Raw genomic sequence first — 21,545 nt, forward strand, 5'->3', positions numbered from 1 at the left:
ACCCTTACAATAATGGTATGGAATAAAAATTATTTTGATTCTTAGTTTATTTGAAGAGGAAGCTGACACTTGAAGACATTATATAAATTTCACTGGCATCAGGTGGATAATAAACTGGGACTTAAGTTTAGATCTTCTACTTGTAGTTTCATCTCTTGTTATCAATCACACAGCCTCCTTGATAAATATGATGTACATGTTGCTTCAGGTTCTTTCACAGAACCCATAACAATAAGTTATAAAATAAACAGTTGGTTGATTGAAAGTATAACATTTAGGGGCGCCTGGGTGGCTCAGTTAGTTAAGCGGCGGACTTCGGCTCAGGTCATGATCTCGCGGTCCGTGAGTTTGAGCCCCGCGTCGGGCTCTGTGCTGACAGCTCAGAGCCTGGAGCCTGTTTCGGATTCTGTGTCTCCCTTTCTCTGACCCTCCCCCATTCATGCTCTGTCTCTCTCTGTCTCAAAAATAAATAAACGTTAAAAAAAATAAAAAAAAAAGAAAGTATAACATTTATCAAGCTATAATTGGTAATGTATTTATAAACCTGAAGATCAAAGGCAATATTTAGAAATTTTAAAAAAATGCCAGTATCCAAAATATACATTTATTTGTATTTACATAAGAAAAGCTTAAATGGACTGAGGAAATGTGCGGTTCATATGCTAGAAATGGAACTCTTTAAATTTAATTTCTTTTTTTGTTACACAACACATAGCTAGTCTTTTACTCAGTATCTGGGGGGAGATCCAAAAGCAAAGAAAAGGTAAAAACAAAACAAAACAACAACAAAAACAGGGAGAGGAGTGTCAAGTAGTAAAAGGAAGAAAAGCAAATAGCAGTTGCGTATTTATAGAAGTTTGATTTGTAATTATCCTCTGAAATTCCACCCACAATTGTTCTGCTGGCTGTTCATAACTTGTTGGTGAAGATATTGGATTAAGTTTTTGGCTTTAGATGACATCATTCATCTGGCCACATGCCTGCTGAGAAGAATATCTGCACCCAGCATCAATTCCATCTTTGGTTTAAGTGACTTTAGTAATCATAGAAATAAAGAAGTTTTCTTCTTTCTAATACAAATTCAAACCCTGCCCCTATAAAGCCTCTTTGATTAGCCTGGGGTGATCCTGGTAGCCTGAGGAAAACACTTTGAGAAATACTAGGGCACAGGGACTGGCTAAATGGGTTTCTACCAAAAAGGGATTTTCAGCAGGGGAAAATCAGGGAAAACATGAACATAAACTTTATTGCTGAGTGGATTTTACATATGAACTAGCTTTCTTAGACCCTAAAATAATGATTAATCTTTCCTAGAAGATAAGGCTTGCCTCATAAGAAACATTCTGCCAATAATTTGGCATTCTAAATTTGTAGAAGTTTCAAAGGACGCTTTTTTTTTTTAACTGCGTGCCAGTTTGTTATAAATTTATTATTCACAGAAGCTAATAGAGATAGTGATTAATAAATTTATCCCACCTCCCTTCTGGGGGCATTGGCAGAGTCTGATAGTTGGGATTAGTCTCTTAATTTAACAGAGACCCTCCCCCTTTCAGGCTAGTACCTCGTTATGCTTGATGATTTTGTAATGCTGGAAGTTGCACTGAGATTAAGTTCTAAAAGGGCAATTGAAGGTTAGTTGGGTGTTTAATAAAAGAGTGAGGGAGAGGCTGTTAACTCCAACACACAGCCTCGCCCAACCATTCAGCTCTCATTCCGGAAAGAACCCTGTTTACACATGTCGCCAGCCTTTCACTGTCAGATGCTCCCCAACTGGGCTCCTCTCAGCAGTCTTGGTAGTAGGAGGTGTTTCAGGGTTGACGCTGTAAACTTCAGATAGATATGCCACTGAAGATTGGCCAATGAAATATAAAAGCAGTTTCTTCCACTGTCACAGCAGAAGAGCCCTGAGAATTAAAGGACTCACCAATGTGCCATGAAGAAAACTTCAGATCCTGTTGCTTTCTCCTAATTACAATAAGATCAGCACACAAAGAACAGTATAAGAGATGCTTTAGAAAAACAACACTTGTTTTGCCTTAAATAAGTCTTAATTGAGATTGCCTTGCTACAAGGGCTGAACTCTAAGTACAAAGAGTAAAGCACAATTCATTTGGGCCTCTGGTTACAGAGTCAGATATTCAAGGACTTCCCCTTCTGCCCATTTTCCATCCTGTCCAGTCTTCAACCATGTGTACCTGTCAGCCCTGGCCCTTGTTTCCTTTATACTTGCCCTTCTCAGGCTATTCCTTGAAACTATAGCACCCTCCCCCATTCTGCTGGCTCTGCTTTTCTGAATCATATCTCTCCTTCAATGTCTATTTCAGATAATACCTTCTTTGTGGTTATTCCTTGAAGCTTCTTTGTGGTTATTCCTTAATCTTTCCTCTTTCTGTTGTGATTTTTCTAATCCATCTTATACTTACTACTATTCCCTTAATATAGTTATTTATGCAAATATATTATCTCCTTTATTCAACTGCAAACCCTTTATGTTAAGTGTGGTGATTGATCGTTTCTCGTTCCATACTATGTAGAAATGTAGCATGTTTTTGTTGAATGAATGAATGAAAAAAAAATGAGAATTTATCAGAAAGACTTGCAATTACCAGGAAACTTGCAAGAGTTTTTAATGAGCTTTTCATCAGATTTAGATCAATGCTTCTGGAGAAAAAAGCAAATTGACTATGAATTACTGATGGGAAGTCTTTCGCCTTATGGACATTTTCAGGTAATTTCATTGCTTGTGGAAAGCCCCTCCCAGGTGAGACTACAATAGATATTATAGTAGAAATAGTCATCACTGTTGTGGATCACCTATGCAGCAAGCACAAACTCCACTGTATTTATGAGCTCCTTTGCTTTTTTCCTCAACCCTCTGAGGTGAATACTATTATTATCTGCATTACAGAGATGAGGAAGTGACTTGCCCAAGGTGAAAAAGTAATGAGCCAGTTGACCTTGGGATGAGCACACAAGTGTGTTTTTAGTAAAAGCCCCTATTGGGGCATTTGGGCAGCTCACGATTAAGCATCTAACTTTGGCTGAGGTCATGATCTTGTGGTTCGTGGGTTGAACCCACGATGATCTTGAACCCATGATCTTGTGGTTCGTTGGGGTGTGTGCTAACAATGTGGAGCCTGCTTGGGATTCTCTCTCTCCCTTTCTGTCTCTCTGCTGTCCCGCCACTTGCACACGCTTTCTCTCTCTCAAACTAAATAAGTAAACTTAAAATAAATACATAAATAAATAAATAAATAAATAAATAAATAAATAAAACTCCTACTCACTGATGTGTAGCAGGCAGCATGTAAGAGATCAAGAAACTGTTATATCCCCCTCCAAAGGCAGTCTGTTTTCTTTGTCCTTTAAAATTAGGACTATAATCTTTATAGTTCTTATTGCAATTTTTAAAAGTTCTATCTATTTAAAACTCTAGATCTTTGGTACAACCCAAGAATCAAAAAGTCAGCTATGAATAATTTTTCTAAACCTATGTATGGCATGGCCAACCTGAGCAGTGATGGTATCTACAGGATTCTGAAGCTTTGGTGGCTTTCTGGGTATCACGTCACTTTGTGTTCACAAAAATCCTTTAAAAAAAAACAAAACCTCCCACAGCTGTGAACCCAGTGCTGTGTCTATTAGAGATGGCAGTTGGATCCTGTGTAATAAGGGTGTGTGACTGGAGTACTATGGAAGTATGATTACTTTAAACCATGAGGTAATAGTATCAGCAAATGGATTGTGACATTATAGGATATTATCAAAGTTATTTATTTGACTATACTGGTCCTTCCTCAGTGTTTCCTTGTAGACTGTCAGAAAGAAACAGATGGACATCTCTGACTGTTTAATCACACATAGTAAGTAGCAATATATTGGATAACCTTACCCCAAATTGGTTTGTATTCCTGAGATTGAGAGGCAAAGTAAATTCAAGAAATTAAAATGTTTGCAATGAAGGGTGATAAAGGATAAATTAACTTTCAGTATACCACAAAAGCTTAGATCTCTAAATTACCATTTTAGAAGAGGAAAATATGTAATTTGTGTGTATTTAAAGTTGCACCAAAGATAGTTAAACCAGAATGCCTGAGGCAAGGAAAGGTCATTTCTTTAGAAGGTTCCTGTCCTCTCCAGGTGTGTTGTCTTTGAAATCTCTAAATTTGATTAATCTGTGAGAAAGAGAGGATATGAATCATTACTCTTAGACTCTTGTACAGTTCCTGAATGATGAGCTATCATCTAAATAAATTATCCAGTAGAGTGAAGACTGTGCTATATTCATAACTTTATCAGGAAGTTTTGAGATGGTTCATATTGCTTCCTTTCTCAAAAAAACTTCTCTCAGAAAACAACCATCCACATTTTCCCTCCAGTCATAGATTATTTATGCTAAATAAATATACGCTGATATTTCCATCCACCTCCTTCCCATATTATAGTTGTTTTTCTGTTGTCTTCCTCCTCAAAAACTGGTACAAACAAGAAACCATAAGCCAAAACTAGTAACAAGAGACAAAGAATGTCATTATATAATGATAAAGGAGTCAATTCATCAAGAAGATAGAACCATTATAAATATTGTACCTAACATCAGAGTACCTAAATAAATTAAGCAAAAACTGACAGATCTGAAGAGAGAAATAGACAATAATACAATAATAATAGAGGACTTTAATATCCCATTTTTAGCAGTGGATAGATCATCCAGACAGAAAATCAACAAGTAACCCTTGGACCTAACCATTTTTTACATCAAATGGACTTAACAGATATATAAACAACAATCCACCCAACAAGAGAATACACATTCTTCTCAAGCACACACAGAACATTCTTTAGGGTAGATCATCATAGGGTACAAAACAAATCTTAGCAAATATTTAAGAAGATTGAAATGATACTATCTTCTGTGACCACAATGGTATGAAACTAGAAGTTAAGAACTGAGGAAAGCTAGAAAATTCACAAATATGTGGAAATTAAGCAATGCACTTCTCAACAACCAATGAGTTAGAGGAGAAATCAAAAGAAAAATAAAAAAAAATATCTTGAAGCAAGTGAAAATGCAAACGCATACCAAAACTATGGGATGCTGCAAAAGAGCTCTAAGATAGAAGTCCATAGTGATGAATGCCTACATTAAGAAAAAAAGATGTTAAATAAACAATCTAACTACACACCTCAAGCAACTAGAAAAAGAAGGAAAAACTATTGTTCACCTGAAACTAATATACCACTATGTTAACTCAACTGGAATTAAAACTTAAAGAAGTAGAAGAAAAAACTAGCATTAGCAGAAGGAAGGAAATAACAAAGATCAGAGTGGAAATAAATGAGATAGAGACTAAAAGACAGAAAAGATTAAAAAAACCTAAGAGTTGTTTTTTTGAAAAGTTAAAGAAAATTGACAAAACTTTTGGCAAACTAAGGAAAAAAAAAGAAGACTCAAATAAAATCAGAAAATGAAAGAATATTACAAATGATGCTACAAAAATACAGAAGATCATAAGGGATGACTGTGAAAATTTATATACTAACAAATTGGATAACCTGGAATAAACGGTTAAATTCTTGGAAATATACAACCTGCCAAGACTAAATCATGTAGAAATTAAAAATGTGAATACATCAGTAAGGAGTAAGGAGGTTGAATCAGTAATCAAAACCCTTCAATACAGAAAAACCCAGGACCATATGGTTTCACTAATGAATTCTACCAAACATTTAAAAAAGAATTAACACCAATTCTTCCCAAAATATTCCAAAAAATTGAAGAGGAATGACCACTCCCACATTCATTTTACAAGGTAAACATTATCCTCATACCAAAGCCAGATAAGGACACTATAAGAAAACTACAGGCTACCTCTGGAAAACAGTATGGAGGTTCCTCAAAAAACTAAAAATAGAACTACCCTACTACCTAGCAATTGCACTACTAGGCATTTATCCACGGGATATAGGTGTGCTGTTTTGAAGGGACACATGCACCCCAGTGTTTATAGCAGCACTATCAACAATAGCCAAAGTATGGAAAGAGCCCAAATGTCCATCGATGGATGAATGGATAAAGAAGATGTGGTATATACACACACACACATACACACACACACACACACACACAAAATGGAGTATTTCTCGGCAATCAAAAAGAATGAAATCTTACCATTTGTAACTACGTGGATGGAACTGGAGGGTATTATGCTAAGTGAAGTTAGAGAAAGACACAAATCATATGACTTCACTCCTATGAGGACTTTAAGAGACAAAACAGATGAACATAAGGGAAGGGAAACAAAAATAATATAAAAACAGGGAGGGGGACAAAACAGAAGAGACTCATAAATATGGAGAAAAAACTGAGGGTTACTGGAGGGGTTGTGGGAGAGGGGATAGGCTAAATGGGTAAGGGGCACTAAGGAATCTACTCCTGAAATCATTGTTGCACTATATGCTAACTAATTTGCATATAAATTTTAAAAAATAAATTAAAAAATTAAAAAAAACAACTATAGGCTAAAATCTCTGATGAACATAGATGCAAAAATTCTCAACAAAATTAGTGAATCAAATTCAACAACATATTAAAAGGATCACACACTATGATCAAGCAGTATTTATTCCTGATGTGTAAGGATGCTTCAACATACACAAATCAATAAATGTAATACACACATTAATAGAATGAAAGATAAAGATCACATGATTATCTCAATAGATGCAGAAAGATCATTTGACAAATGAAACACCCTTTCATGATAAAAACGTTCAGCAAGTTGTAAATAGAAAGAACATACCTCAGTATAATAAAGGCCATCTATGGCAAGTCCACAGATTATACAATATACCTCAGGGAAATGTTGAAATCTTCCTAAGATCAGGAACAAGATATCTAGGATGCCCACTCTCACCACTCTTATTCAACATGGTAGTGAAGTTCTAGCCAAAGCAATCAAGCAGGAAAAAGAAAGAAAAGGTATCTAAATCAAAAAGGAATAAATTGTCTTTATTTGCAGATATATGATTTTATATAGAGAAAATCCTAAAGATTCCCACAAAAAAGCAGATAAGTAATCAATGAATTCAGTAAAGTTGCAAGATACAAAATCATACAGAAAATGGCTGCATTTCTATATATTAACAATGAAATATCTGAAAAAGAAAGTAAATAATTCCATTAACAGCAGCATCAAAAATTATAAAATACTTAGGAATAAATTTAACCAAGGAAGTGAAAACTGTAACACTTCAATGCAGGAAATCAAAGAAGACAAAAATAAATGAAAGATATTCCATGTTCATGGATTGGAAAAATTAATGTTGTTAAAATGCGTATACTACCCAAAGCATCTATAGAACAATGCACTCTCTATTAAAATTGTAGTGGCATTTCTCACAGAAATAGAAAAAAATCCTAAAATTTGTATGGAGCCACAAAAGACCCTGAGTAGCCAAATAGTCTTGAGAAAGAAGAACAAAGCCACTTCTTGATTTCACTTCCTGATTTCAAAGTCTAATACAAAGTTATAATAATCAAAACAGCATGGTATTGACATAAAAAGGCACATGGAACAATGGAAAGGAATCAAGAGCCCAGAAATAAATGCTCACATATATGACCAGCTAATATTTAATAAGGCAGCCAAGAATACTCAATGGAGAAAGGATAATCTCTTCAATACATAGTGTTGGAAAACTGGATAACCACATGCAGAAGAATGAAATAGGGCCCCTTTACTCCTTCTCAAAAATAATTCAAAATTAAAGATTAAACTGAAAATAATTAAATTAAAAATTCTTTCAAAATTAAAGATTAAAGATTTAAACATGAGGCCTGAAACCATAAAACTTCTAGAAGAAAATAGAGCAAAATATTTCTTGACATTGGTTGGGGCAACAAATATTTGAATATGATTCCAAAAGCATAAGCAACAAAAGCAAAAATTGCTAAGTGGAACTCCATCAAACTATAAAGCTTCTGCACATCAAAGGAAGTCATCAACAAAATGAAAAGGCAACCTGTGGAATGGGAGAAAATATTTGCAAATCATACATCTGATAAAGGGTTAATATCCAAACTATATAAAGAACTTATACAACTCAAAAAAATCTGATTAAAAATGGGTATAAGATCTGTATAGACATTTCTCCACAGAAGACATAGCAAAATAGTCAACAGGTACATGAATAGGGGCCTAATATCACTAATAATCAGGGAATGCAAATTAAAACCCAATGAAATATCATCTCACACATTTTGGAATGACTATCATCAAAAAGACAAGAGATAACAAGTGTTGGAGAGGATGCAACTCTTTTGAAGAATGTGCACTCTTTTGAAGAATGTAAATTGGTACAACCACTGTCATAAATAGTATAGAGGTTTCTCAAAAAATTAAAAGTAGAACTATAATATGCCCAGTAATCATACTTCTGGGTATATATCCAAAGGAAATGAAAGCAAGCATACAGAAGAGATATTTGTACTCCCATGTTCATTGCATCATTATTCACAGTAGTTAAGATATGTAAACAACCTGAGTGCCTGTCAATTGATAAATGGATAAAGAAGATGTGATGTTGTGTGTGTGTGTGTGTGTGTGTGTGTATGTATATATGTATGTATATATATATATACATATATATATATATGTATATATATATACATACACACAATCATACAATACAATAATATGTCATATATATGTATATATACATATGGAATATTATTCAACCATGAGAAAGAAGGAAATCCTGCTATTTAGGACAACATGAATGGACCTTAAGGGCATCATGCTAAGTGAAATAAATCAAAGACAAATACTGTATGATATCACTTATATGTGGAGTCTAAAAAGATGAATTCACAGAAACAGAATAGAATGGTGGTTACCAAGGCTGAGGGGGAGGGGTGGGAGAAGCAGGGAGATGTTGATCAAAGGGTACAAACTTCCAAATATAAGATGAATACGTTCTAGGGATCTAATGTACAGCACAGTGATTATAGATAATAATACTGAATGCTGCTTGAATGTTGCTAACAGTATAAGATCTGAAATGTTCTCACCACAAAAAAATAGTAATTATGTGACATGATGGAAGTGTTACAGTGATAATCATTTTGCAATACATCAAATCAACATGCTTTACACTGTAAACTGACACAATGTTATCTGTAAATTGTGTTTCAATAAAGCTGGACCAAAAACTGAACAGGAAAGTGAGGATACTATGGAGGAGGACACACTTTTATAACAAGTAAACCCAATGTGTTGCTTAAATTACCTAGCACAGCATATGGGATTTATAATCTTTATAAATTTAAATATTAAATGGGAGAAGAATTGACACAGAGTTGAGCTTCCTATATTAGCTGAGTTTCTTCCTGACAAGTTGAACAATTTAGTGGAAACAGCACATACTCAAATTACCTATATGGCTTCAAATCTCCCCTCTGCTGTCATTTACTGGCTATGGACTTTAACTTCAGAGGTTTAGTTCCCTTATCCCTAAAGTGTGGATAATAATGCCTCCTTTGCAGTGTTACATTGCAGATTAGACATGAAATATACAACAATTATCTTTTTCTTCCAGGATTCAAATTAAGGTAGAGGTGTTACACATCTTCCTCTTTTAAGCATGCCTAATGTTTAATTTCAAAATAAATGTAGGTCTGTGTTCTCAGGAAAGGACTTGGCATACTCTCCATTCAATTTTTCTAACCTCTGAACATGAAGTTTCTTGATAATGTCTGCTTAGTTTTTTCTTAAATCTTCCAAATCTAATATCTTCTCTCCAGGCATAGGGCCACAATCCTACACCAAGCATGGAGCATCTTTTACTTCTTTTACCTTCTGCAAATCCAAACTTTAGGACTAATACTTTTGCTAAGTTTAAATTTATCTCGACTAATTTTTCTCAGTAGAAGCACTTCCTGCTTCAGTGTTGATCAGAGCCCAATCTCTCACTTTTGTTTTCTAATTCCTTTAGAGTGTTTCTAACTAGTTTATCTCTGCATCTCTTTCTGTTTCCAAGCTCCTTTTTTTCTACAGTTCTAGAGACATAGCATTAAGGATATTTGGAGGATCATTTTAAGCCCTTTTCTGGTGTCCCTGAGTGCTCCTTGGGCACAGGGGGAGTGTTTTTTTATGGGGAGACATCCCTAAGAAAATTCCCAACTGTTCCCATTTTTAATGAGACGATGGTCACTGGCCTATGTTGACAGTGTAATTGAAATAGACTAATGTACCAGGGATAATTACTTGATTTCTGGAATTTTGTGCCATAGTAGGTGGGAAGTAAAGTCACACAGATTATTCTTATGGATGACAGAAGTTTATCAAGAATATGTAATCATTTACTAGCTACATTTGCTAGCTCTATGATCTTGAGTAAATTAACTTTTCTGTACCTTGATTTTCTCATCTGTAAAATTGTGATAGTAATTGTAGTTACCTCATAAAGTTGTTTTTGAGGATTAACTAAAATACATGTAAGGTGCTTTAGCGTAGTGCTTGGCACTCAGTACATGCTAGCTATTGTTATGGAATTGCAAGGTTATGACTTTCACATCTGTAATGCCCCTGTAATTTAAAAGTATTTCTTGATATTTCTGAAATATGTTTCTTCAAATGAAGTACTACATCAGACAGTGATCCTACCCGACTTATAATAATGAAGAAAGTGACCTACCTATTTGGGAGTGTCATGAATTACTGGTGTCTGGTTACTGAAGTCTTTTTAGCAGTATCTGAGCATGAGCTCATTTTACTTTTGCATCTCCATTTGCATTCAAATCAGTAAATCCCAAATTATGAGGAAGAGCAGGACCTGCAACCTGTCTTTCTTGGCTGTCTAATTAGCACCCATATAGGGCAGAGAGAAGAATCTGGTTTCATTCATTGGGATTCAGCAACAATAAACAGGAGTGGCAGGATGAGGCATGAACCATTCACATACTTCTTCTGAAGGTAACTGGGTGGTGAGTGGAGGAAAAAGGACACTTGTTTCATTTAAACAAGGCTAAATAATACAAAGCCTTTCCTGACCATGGGAAACCTAGCTGAATTTCCTTTTCTTTGAAGTTCTTCTGCCCTTATGGTCCTCAGCATACAATTTAGTCCTTAATTATGTCATGGTGTTCTGTTTCATGCTCATTACTCTCATATCTCCAAAGATATATGAAGCAATTTGAGGAGATAGATCATGTTTCCTTTTCTGCAAGATTCAGGTGCGAAGAAATGTAAAGAGCTGAACAACCATGCCATTGGGAGGAAAGATTGTTTAGTTAAATTGGGAAAACTTATTTGGAGAATACAACCTGGGTTCCTACCTAACATCACACACAAAGGTGGACTTTAGATACATTGAAGGCTTAATATAAAAGGTAAAATTTTGAACTTAATAGAAGAAAATAAAGTAAAATATTTTTATAACTTAAAGAGGGAATACCTTCTTAAAAAAACTTTAAAAACACAAACATAAGACAAAATTGATGAAGATCATCATTTCAAAATTATGGATTTCTATTTCATGAAGGACAACATGGTCCAAATTAATAGAAGATAGAATGGATGATTATAATTTCCTCAACCAGCAAACTGTTCATATCTAGAAAATATAAGGAACTTCTAGAAAATAACACTAATAAAACAAAATAACTCTAACAGAAAAACAGGTAAAGGATAGGTACAAGCAATTTATAAAAATGAAAACTCGATAAAGGATAGGTACAAGCAATTTATAAAAATGAAAACTCGAAAGGCTAACAAGCATATTTAATAATGCACAAACTCAGTAATTAGAAAAATGTAAATTAAATCACAAAAAGACATAACTTATTGCCTATTAGGCTGGCAGAAGTCAGCAAGCCAAATAATACCAAGTGTTGGCAAAGATGTGGGGACATAGGAATCCTTATGCACTGCAGATGGGCGTGTACACTGGGTCAGCCATTCTGAAGAGCAATCCACACTAATTAGTTAAATTAAGTGAGTACACACCCAGTGACCCAGTAATTCTGCTCACAGAAGAACTTGCACAGGTCTATAGGGGACAAGTAGGAGGCTATTTGGTGCAGCATTTCTTGGGATGATAGGTAGGAGGTAAAATATGGCAAAACACACTATAAACCATTTTGTAGTAGCCAATAGCAGTGAATTATGTGTACATTTAGCAACATGGACAGCTTTAAAAAAAGTTCTGAGTAAAAAGGCATGAAACAAAAAGTGATGCCATGGACTGAATATTTGTCTCCTGCCCCCAAATTCATATGTTGAAACGTTAACCCTCAATGTAATGGTGTTAGGAGGTGGGGCCTTTGAGAGGTGATTAGGTCATGAGTGGGGTTGGTGGTGCCCTTATAATGAGACCCAGAGAGCTTTTTAGGTCTGTTCTCCACTATGTGGGTATACACTGAGAAGTCTGCAGTCTGCAACCTGAGAGAGGGTCCTTATCATAATCTGACCTGGCTGTTCCCTGATCTCAGACCTCCAGCCTCCAGAACTTTGAGAAATCAATATCTGATATTACAAGCCACTCAGTATCTGGTAGTTTGATGTAGTGGCCCAAAATGACTAAGATGAATGATTTATAACACAAAGAATAAATTAAAAGCATGTGCACACAAAACAACAAAATACATTTTTACAGGAATGAATACAAACAAAAGAATACATGTGGCACAAAGAAGGGTTGCCTGCTGAGGGAGGTGAATGGGAGTACGTTTTGTGAAAAAATGAGAGTAATAAATAATGACAGCCAGCGAATGGCCTTGCATGTGCTCATGATTGTAATCTGTCATTACCTATCTCAGTCTTTGCACGTGAAGCTCCTTCACTCTGAGAAATACATGATTTATTGAAATTTAAAAGTCCACTTTCAAACACAGTATTACTATCATAAATGCACTCTGCATTTGTTCACTTCCATTTATGGATTTTTATTATTTTATTTATTTTTATTATTTATTTATTTTTTTTTTTAGAGAGAAAGAGCAAGGAAGAGAGAGGGGCAAAGGGAGAAAGAGAGAAAATCTTAAGTAGGCTCCAGGCTCAGTGCAGAGCCCAACATGCAGCTTGATACCATGACCTTGGGACCATGACTTGAGCTGAAATCAACAGTTAGACACTTAACCAACTGAGCCACCTAGATGCCCCAATTCTCTTACCTTTAGATAAGGTGGTTGAGCCACAAAGGGTGGTTTATCAGAATCACTGTTTATTAGGATGGAGATTTCCTTGTTCCCCCATCCCTGCCAACCCATCCCATTAGACACTGATTCAGTGCGTCTGGAATGGGGCCTAGGAATTTTCAAGGTGATTTAATGCAAGTGGTCTGAAAATAGTCTTTTGAGAAATATTCAGGGAAATGATCCACAAATCTCTTCCTTCAACATTGTTTTAAAACAGAAAGAATACATCTGACTTACCAAATTCTCACTCATCTCCTTTAAGTCCTTAAGGTTGTATGTATTGTTTTGTCTAGAATTTCTATTGACTTGTAGATCTGAAATTTTAAATGTTCCATGATAATACTCCATTTTCTGTCCTGTGATAAAAAGGAAAAGTAGGAAATTACATGATTAGATTTCAGGATCTAAGGCACAGATATAATGGCGTTAGTATAGAGTCTTGAATTATTATTGAGACTTTTTTCTAATTTAGTTTCTTAAATATAATGAAGATAATTAATTTTTATGTTAATAATAACTGGAATTTATTGAGTGTCTACTATATTGCCAAACACTGTTCTGGGCACTTTACATGTATTAATTCATTTGGTTCTCACTCTAGCTCCCTGAGATTGGTGTCACCTCCATTTCACAGGTGAAGAAAGTGTGGCACAGAGGTGTTAAGTAACTTGCTCTATGCGATACAACTAGTGAGTTGGCCTGAGTTTAAACCTAGAGAGACTAGCTCTAAAGCTGAAACATTTAATTCCTATATTAGGTCTTGCTGAGGTAAAATGTATACCACCTTATACTCTGCTAAAAGTAGATGTATATGAACATCCTTGTGAATTTTGATTTATAATGGGAGAGCCAGGCAAAGTAAGAAAGACAGGAAAAGAAAGGGAACAAACTGTCAGAGGTGGGAGATAAGAACAGTGTGTAAGTGGGGTGAATCAGTCAGATCTCTGCTTGGCTGCTGGGAAAGATAAGAAAACAGAGCAGTGGGGGCTCCTAAGAAATCTAGTAATCTTAGGAGTCTGGCCTTCTGGGGGTGGGGGGCAAGAAATTTATGAAGAGTTAATTTTTTTTTTACATTTATTTATTTTTGAGAGACAGAGACAGAGCGTGAGCAGGGGAGGGGTAGAGGGAGAAGGAGACAGAATCTGAAGCAGGCTCCAGGCTCTGAGCTGTTAGCACACAGCCCAAGGCAGGGCTCAAACCCATGAACCATGAGATCGCGACCTGAGCTGAAGTCGATGCTTAACTGACTAAGCCACCCAGGCGACCCTACAAAGAGTTGAAAATAGAAAAACGGAGCAGCCACAGAATAGCATCTCTCCTTAGGGAGCCTGGCCTAGGAAGGACACAGTGGGCTCAATGGGTTTCCCAGCTATGGACCTAGGAAAGAGAGAGGGATCTCAGAATGGTACATCTTATAGGTGATACATTTCTGGGCTTTGTAGTGCTTTTTTTTGGTCCCCCTGATACTCATCGGCACAATCCATATTATTATCAAACATTATACTCCTAGTAAAGGGGCTCGTATGCAGTCAAATGAAATGACCTGAGAATCTTTTGCCATTAGCATAAACTACAGGCTGGGTTGTTACAAAAAGCCCAGAAGTGTGTTCTTAAAACCTTTAATGATCATGATAGAGTCTTCACCCGCCCCCTCCCCCCCACCGCCCCAAGTCTGAGGAAGATGACAATAGGTGAGGCCATTCAAGTAAGAAGCCTGAGGTAGTTGTTGTATCAAACACATCTGTGTGAGTGACCCTGTGGAGATTTGTCAACAAATGTTAATGCTTTGCAGTCTGTGCAGAGAAAGATGATATTTAAAAAGAATTCTGAAATGCATTATTTGTGTGATTATAAATATATCAGGCAATTAAAAAATATGTGAATATCATTTAGGAAAGGATAAAATTTTCTCTAAAAATAAGTAACAATATTTGTCATATTTATAGTTTACCAATTATTTCAAAATTCATGATTTTGTTGGACATGTGTTTTTCTTTGGCCCTTGAAATGTTGGTGGACATAATGATGAGTAAATGAGTCAGTTTTAATAGCTAATATAATAACTAATTTATCATAGTTTCTCACTTGAATGGTTAGAGTTTATTATGATTACCAGTAGATTTAAGTTGCTACTTTTTTTAGTTTTTAAATCTTTTTAGAGTGAGAGAAAGTGTGTGAGTGGGGGATAGGGGCAGAGAGAGAGGGAGAATCTTTTTTAAAAATTTTTTTAAGTATTTGTTTTTGAGAGAGAGAGAGAGAGACGGAGCATAAACAGGGGAGTGTCAGAGAGAGAGGGAGACACAGAATCCAAAACAGGCTGCAGGCTGTGAGCTGTCAGCACAGAGCCTGATGCAGGGCTCTAATCCATGAACTGTGAGATCATGACTTGAGCTAAAGTCAGACACATAACCGACTGAGTCACCCAGCTGCCCCAAGAGGGGAGAATCTTAAGCAGGCTCCACGCTCAGCACAGAGCTCAACGTGGGGTTTGATCCCATGACCCTGGGAAATCAGGAGTCAGCTGCTCAACCTACTGAGCCACCCAGGCGCCTCTTTCAGTTACCATTTTTGATCGTCTGTGTAGTCTTAAAAGATTATTAGCTTGTGAGCTCCAAGGAGATAGGAAACTGGTCTGCTTTACATAATGTTGTACCTTGAGTCATCCAGAAAAGTACTCATATACAATAGGCATTTAATAATTATTTTTATAAAATGACTGAAAAAAATTAAATTCTAAATGCTGGTAAAAGCACAAAAATGCTTTTAGATAAAATTACATTTACATATATACAAATGAAGGTTTGCAGAAAAATGAAATCAAGCTGAGTGAAATTCACAATCTTTACCTACCAGAGACTAACAAGTGGGCCAGAATACCAATGGTCACTGCCACCACTGTCAGTAATAACACAATGAGAAGGGCAATCATCCATGGTTTCAAACTTCTGCTCTGGGTGCCAAATCCTACTGTCCTGTAAAAAGGAAAACTCAGCAGGTTACTCTTACATTGTAACAGTTACAAGCTTTCTGGTTGTCCTTTGGATAACAGCAAGTTTCTTTGGTCTACCTTTTCCAGCAAGAATACATTTGTCTTGGATATGCATCAAGGTTATCTTGGGGTGAAGGGACGTATTAAGAAGATCAGGATCTGGGAATGTACACTATTACTTGTGGTTTCTATTTCTAGAGGCACTGGCTCTCTGTGCTGTCAGTCCTGACATCTCTTATCAACAATAGTGCTAACGACATTGTGTCAAGTATTTGTTTGCATGTATATTAATCTAAATTTAATTGTGAACTCCTCAATGAGCTACACTGGTATTGTTCATCTTTTTATCATTAAGATTTAATAAGGTGCCTGGTAAAGAGTAGGAATTTTACAAATCCGTAAGAGGAAGATATTATGCCAGCTTTATATATGAAATAACAGAGGCTGAGAGAGAGGACACTTGATTAGAGTCAAATGGTTTAAAAAGGTCCTGGTCTTCTAACTCATTCTGTAGTCTCCTTCTCTACAACTTGCCATTATAATCAACTTTATTTACCTCTTTCATTAGAATTTAGCTTTGGGTGGGTGTGTGTTGCTAAACCAACCTCTTTGGGGACAGAAGGTATTTTCCCTTTACAAGATTTAGTCCAATGCTTTGCACTGAGTGTAATTTTATTTTTTATATTATTTATTTCATTAATTTTTTTAAGTTTATTTATTTATTTTGAGGTATACAGAGAGTGTGAGTGAGAGAGAGAAAGAGCAAATCCCAAGCAGGCTCCACACTATCAGCATAGAGCCTGATGTGAAGCTCCATTTCACAAACAATGAGTCATGGCCTGAACTGAAGTTAAAAGTCAGATGCTTAACTGACAGAGTCACCCAGGCACCCCTGCACTGAGTGTAATTTTAATAAATATTGGTTGATTTACAAGAAATTTTTCTTTTGAATATAGACATATTTTATATGTAAATGAAAGCATAAAAGATACAAGTCATATGGACCTAAATAATTAAGAAGATAATAGCTTTGGCATAAGCAATACATTTACCCAATAAACCTAGTGGAGCTTGAGAGGCTTGAATTCTGTTGGGTATAGAAAATATTGACAATGTATGCATTGGCTGATTAAAAAGAATCTAGACAGCTGGCTGTGGAGAGGCAGTGTGTCTTCCAATGGACAAGAATTAAGGTGCCAGAATATAACAACAAACAGAAGCTCTGTGGGGTGTAACATTATTTAGCCTCTTAAATGATTTAAAACCTAAATTCAGGGGTGCCTGAGTGGCTCAGTGGGTTAGGCGACCAACTTCAGCTCAGGTCACGATCTCGTGGTTTGAGAGTTCAAGCCCCGTGTCGGGCTCTGTGCTGACAGCTCAGAGCCCGGAGCCTCCTTTGGATTCTGTGTCTACCTCTCTCTCTGTCCCTCCCCTGTTCACGCTCTGTTTCTCTCTGTCTCTCAATAACAAATAAACATTAATATTTTTTTTTTAAATAAAACCTAAATTCAGAAGTTAAGGATAACTTGGAAACGATTTGGTAAAATGTAACACATTTTCCAGGTGAGAAAACTGACGCCCAGAGATGATTAAACGACCTCTGATGTTAACAGAACTAGTGGTCATCTCAGACTCACGCCTTCTAACTCCTAGGGCACCATTGTTTTTCCCGCAGTGCCACACTTCCACTCCATTGAGTGCATTCTCTTAAATTGATTATTTATATATTCATCTATTCACTCATTCATTCCTTCTTCATTTATTTGACCATTCATTTTCTCAGAGAATCTTAGTATGTTTCCAAGACATTCAAAATCAATAAGAGAACCAAAGAAGGAAGGCTAGAACTTAAGGAGACTTAAGGACTTTCAAATCTGTCTTCTCATCAGAGTTTCTCTGAATAGGGCAAATGGAGAAAGTAGATGACAGGAAGATCACTGTTATAGACTGAATGGTAGGACTTAGCAGAGGAGTTGTTCAACAACCAATAGCCCACTGCTTCAAGTGCCGTGGCAGTCATATCTACAAATCCCATACAAGGAGCTGTGAACATCTGGGCAGGGGGAATGACGACCAACAAATAGGTGTGTTAGGTTCTCCTTTTGTGAGAACCTCTGGGGAATAACAGGTGTACAATGCCACATTACAAAAGCTGCAGGAGCCATAGTCTAAATCTGCAGCTATTTAATCCTGTATGAATAAACTGTCAACTCAGTATCAACTTTTATGAATAATATGATAATATGAAGAGATGCATGAAAGCCAATATGCATCATTGACTTTCCATTCTGGAGAGGTCCTGCTAGTGATTTGCATAATATCACTTCAGATTTGGAGAAAAATAGGCTCAGTAAAGCCTTGGGAATCTAGCCTGATTGTAAGTAGAGATGCACTGCACCATTGTGCCCATGCATTTTTTTTCCTGCTTTACTTGCATCAGAAAACAAACACTGATGTATTAATTTTCTATTGCTGTGCAACAAATTACCACAAAGTTAGCAGCTTAAAGCAATACCAACTTATTAGCTCACGGTTCTGTACATGTCATGGCTGAGTTTTCTGCTCAGGATCTCACAAGGTTGAAATCAAGGTGTTGATTGAGGCAGCTATCTCATCTGACATTTGTGATCATTTTCTAAGCTCACTTAGGTTCTAGGCATAGCTCAGTTCTTTGAAGTTGAACTGGGGTCCCTGTTCTCTTGCTGGCTGTCACAAGCCTCTCTCTCTCAGCTCATAGATTCCACCACATTCTTTGCATGTGGCCCATTCCATCTCTACAGCCAGCAATGGAGAATCACCCTCCCAACAAATCTCTTACATCCTGAATATCTCTCCAGGTAGAGCCTAGTCCTTTTCAAAGGTGTCACCTGATTAGAGTAGGTCCACCAAGGACAACTTCCATATCTTAAAGCCAACTGATTTGAGACCTTAATTATATCTGCAAAATTCCCTCACAGCAGCACCTAAATTAGTGTTTGAGTGTCCAGGAGTGTGTACACTGAGGGATGGGAATCTTAGAGGTCATTTAAAATTTTTTTTATCATAGCTGGAAATATAACTTTCATGAAAATGGACAGAAATCTCTATAGCCTTCAGAGAAAGCATGTGATATTTAAAATTTCTAATTTTTGTGGAGGTTGTAGAAAACTATTTCATTAAAAGGAAATTTCTATGTTGAATGTACAATTAGAAGAAGACTAAGGTATATTTTATTCAACTAAAAATTTGGGGGAATACAAAATAAACTCTTGGAACTTGAAATGGGAAGACAGCTAAAAGTAATCCTTGTTTAAGACCTATTTGGCATTCTGCATTCCTTAAAGGAAAGGGCAAGTACAGATGATACTTAATTCAGAGTAACACAATTTATAATCTGTATTAAATCCAATTTATCATATTCATTTACTTTCATTAAGTTTGAGTATTCAGTGTTTAAAAGGGCATATGCATGACATCATTTTTCCAAAGATGTCAATGAAAACATGGTGATAATGTGAATGATTTTGTGACTTTGCTTTCTGCAGTTTTTCAGACTGAAAAATACACATCTTGAGGAATATATAGGGCAGTCTGAACTGTTAATGATCTGAGTTGGGGTATTCTTCAGTAACCAGACTCTAAGCTGAGGACTTTTATATGTGTGAGTTCAAAGAGGTTTGAGTCAGCAAAAGACATAATAGACATCTTTATCCACATGGATTTTCCTTTTTCTAGAAAGGCCTTCCCTGAAGGCAGCAACTTAGGCTTGCTCTACAGTCAACCACATGCCCATTATCGTTTTATCTATAAACTCTAAATTTTTCTATTTTCAGGATCAGTCTTCTGTTTTCTTGTAGATGCATGTTATCATTATACAAATGTAAATGCATGTGAATCGTATTCAAATGCCAATTTGCAGACAGATTATGTTCCCATAAATCTTCATAAAGATAGTTTCTTGAAGTTTAAAACATGCAATCTTATTTAAAAATAAATTATTGGTTAGCTTCCCAGGCCACCTACAAGTTTACTGAACTTCTAATGTAACTGAACAAAGGTGTTAAGTGCATCAAATTCCCAGAAGGCATTTGGTGCAAAAAACTTTGCTCTTCTTTCCCTAGCATGGTGCCCATCCCTGGAGGAAAGTTGTTCTAGAGCCAAAGTGCCAAATTCTCTTTCTACCAATGAAAATCATCATTTCCTTTGAGTCACTCAAGTCAGATGTTTGCTACAGAAGAGCAACATTTTGCGGTAACCTAATATACTCTGACATGTGAATATCTGTTTGGGTACTCTGGAACGGACTCTTTTGTTTAATTAATTTAATTTAATTTTTTAATTAAGTGTTTTATTATAGTTCCAGTATAATTAACATATAGTGGTATATTAGTTTCAGCCATAGTATGTAGTAATTCAGCACTTCCACATTACTAAGTGCTTATCATGGTAAATGTGCTCAATCCCCTTCACCTGTTCACCCATCCCCCACCCACCTCCTCTCTGGTAACCAGCAGTTTGTTCTCTATAGTTAAAAGTCTGTTTCTTGGTTTATCTGTCTCTCTTTTTTTCCTCTTTCGTTTCTTAAATTCCACATATGAATGAAATTGTATGGTATTTGTCCTTCTCTGACTTATTTTGCTTAGCATGATACTTTCTAGCTCCATACTTGTTGCAAATGGCAAGTTTTCATTCTTTTCTATGGTGGAATAATATACCATTGTGTGTGTGTGTGTGTGTGTGTGTGTGTGTGTGTGTGTACCACCTCTTTTCTTATTTTTAAAGTTTATTTATTTATTTTGAAAGAAAGAGAAAGAGAGAGAGAGAGAAAGAGAGAGCAAGGGAGGGGCAGAGAGAGAGGGAGACAGAATCCCAAACAGGCTCCAGGCTGTCAGTGTGGAACCTGACATGGAGATCAATCTCACTAACTGTGAGATCATGACCTGAGCCAAAATCAATAGTTGGACACTTAACTGGCAGAGCCACCCCGGCACCCCCACCTCTTCTTTATCTTTTCATCTATCAAAGGACACTTGGGCCACTTACATAATTTGTCTATTGTAAATAATGCTGCAGTAAACATAGAGGTGCATGTATCCCTTTGAATTTAGTGTTTTTGTATGTTTTGGGTAAATATCCTATAGTGGAATTATTGGATCATAGGATGCTTGTATTTAAGGAACCTCCATACTGTCTTCCACAGTGGCTATTTTAGGGTGACCATTTAATACTAAGAGTGACAACAAGAGCTACTATGTAGTAAATGCTGACTTTGTAGGAGTTGTTGGTTGGTATATGGTCGCATCTCATCCTCCAAACATGCTTGTCAGTAGAATTATGTATCTTTGCTTCACAGGTGACTAACGTGCTCCATTCATGAAG

At 36.2% G+C, this 21,545-nt stretch overlaps 1 protein-coding gene and 1 long non-coding RNA gene across 2 annotated transcripts in view; one reads left to right on the forward strand and one right to left on the reverse strand.

Annotated features, from left to right (window-relative positions):
- TMPRSS11A (transmembrane serine protease 11A) overlaps positions 1-16,159 on the reverse strand; it is a 38,732-nt gene extending 22,573 nt beyond the window's left edge. The window contains exons 1-2 of the mRNA XM_078445127.1: positions 16,049-16,159; positions 13,436-13,554 (exon numbers count right to left, since the gene is read on the reverse strand). Coding sequence (XP_078301253.1) covers positions 13,436-13,554; positions 16,049-16,127 — 198 coding nt within the window. The 5' untranslated portion in view covers positions 16,128-16,159. The remainder of the gene's footprint in view (positions 1-13,435; positions 13,555-16,048) is intronic.
- LOC144616046 (uncharacterized) overlaps positions 1-21,545 on the forward strand; it is a 218,160-nt gene that overhangs the window by 118,615 nt on the left and 78,000 nt on the right. The window lies entirely within an intron of this gene.

This window comes from Panthera onca, chromosome B1 (assembly GCF_046562875.1).
Source record: "Panthera onca isolate mPanOnc1 chromosome B1, mPanOnc1 haplotype 2, whole genome shotgun sequence".
In the NCBI taxonomy this organism is placed as follows: domain Eukaryota; kingdom Metazoa; phylum Chordata; class Mammalia; order Carnivora; family Felidae; genus Panthera; species Panthera onca.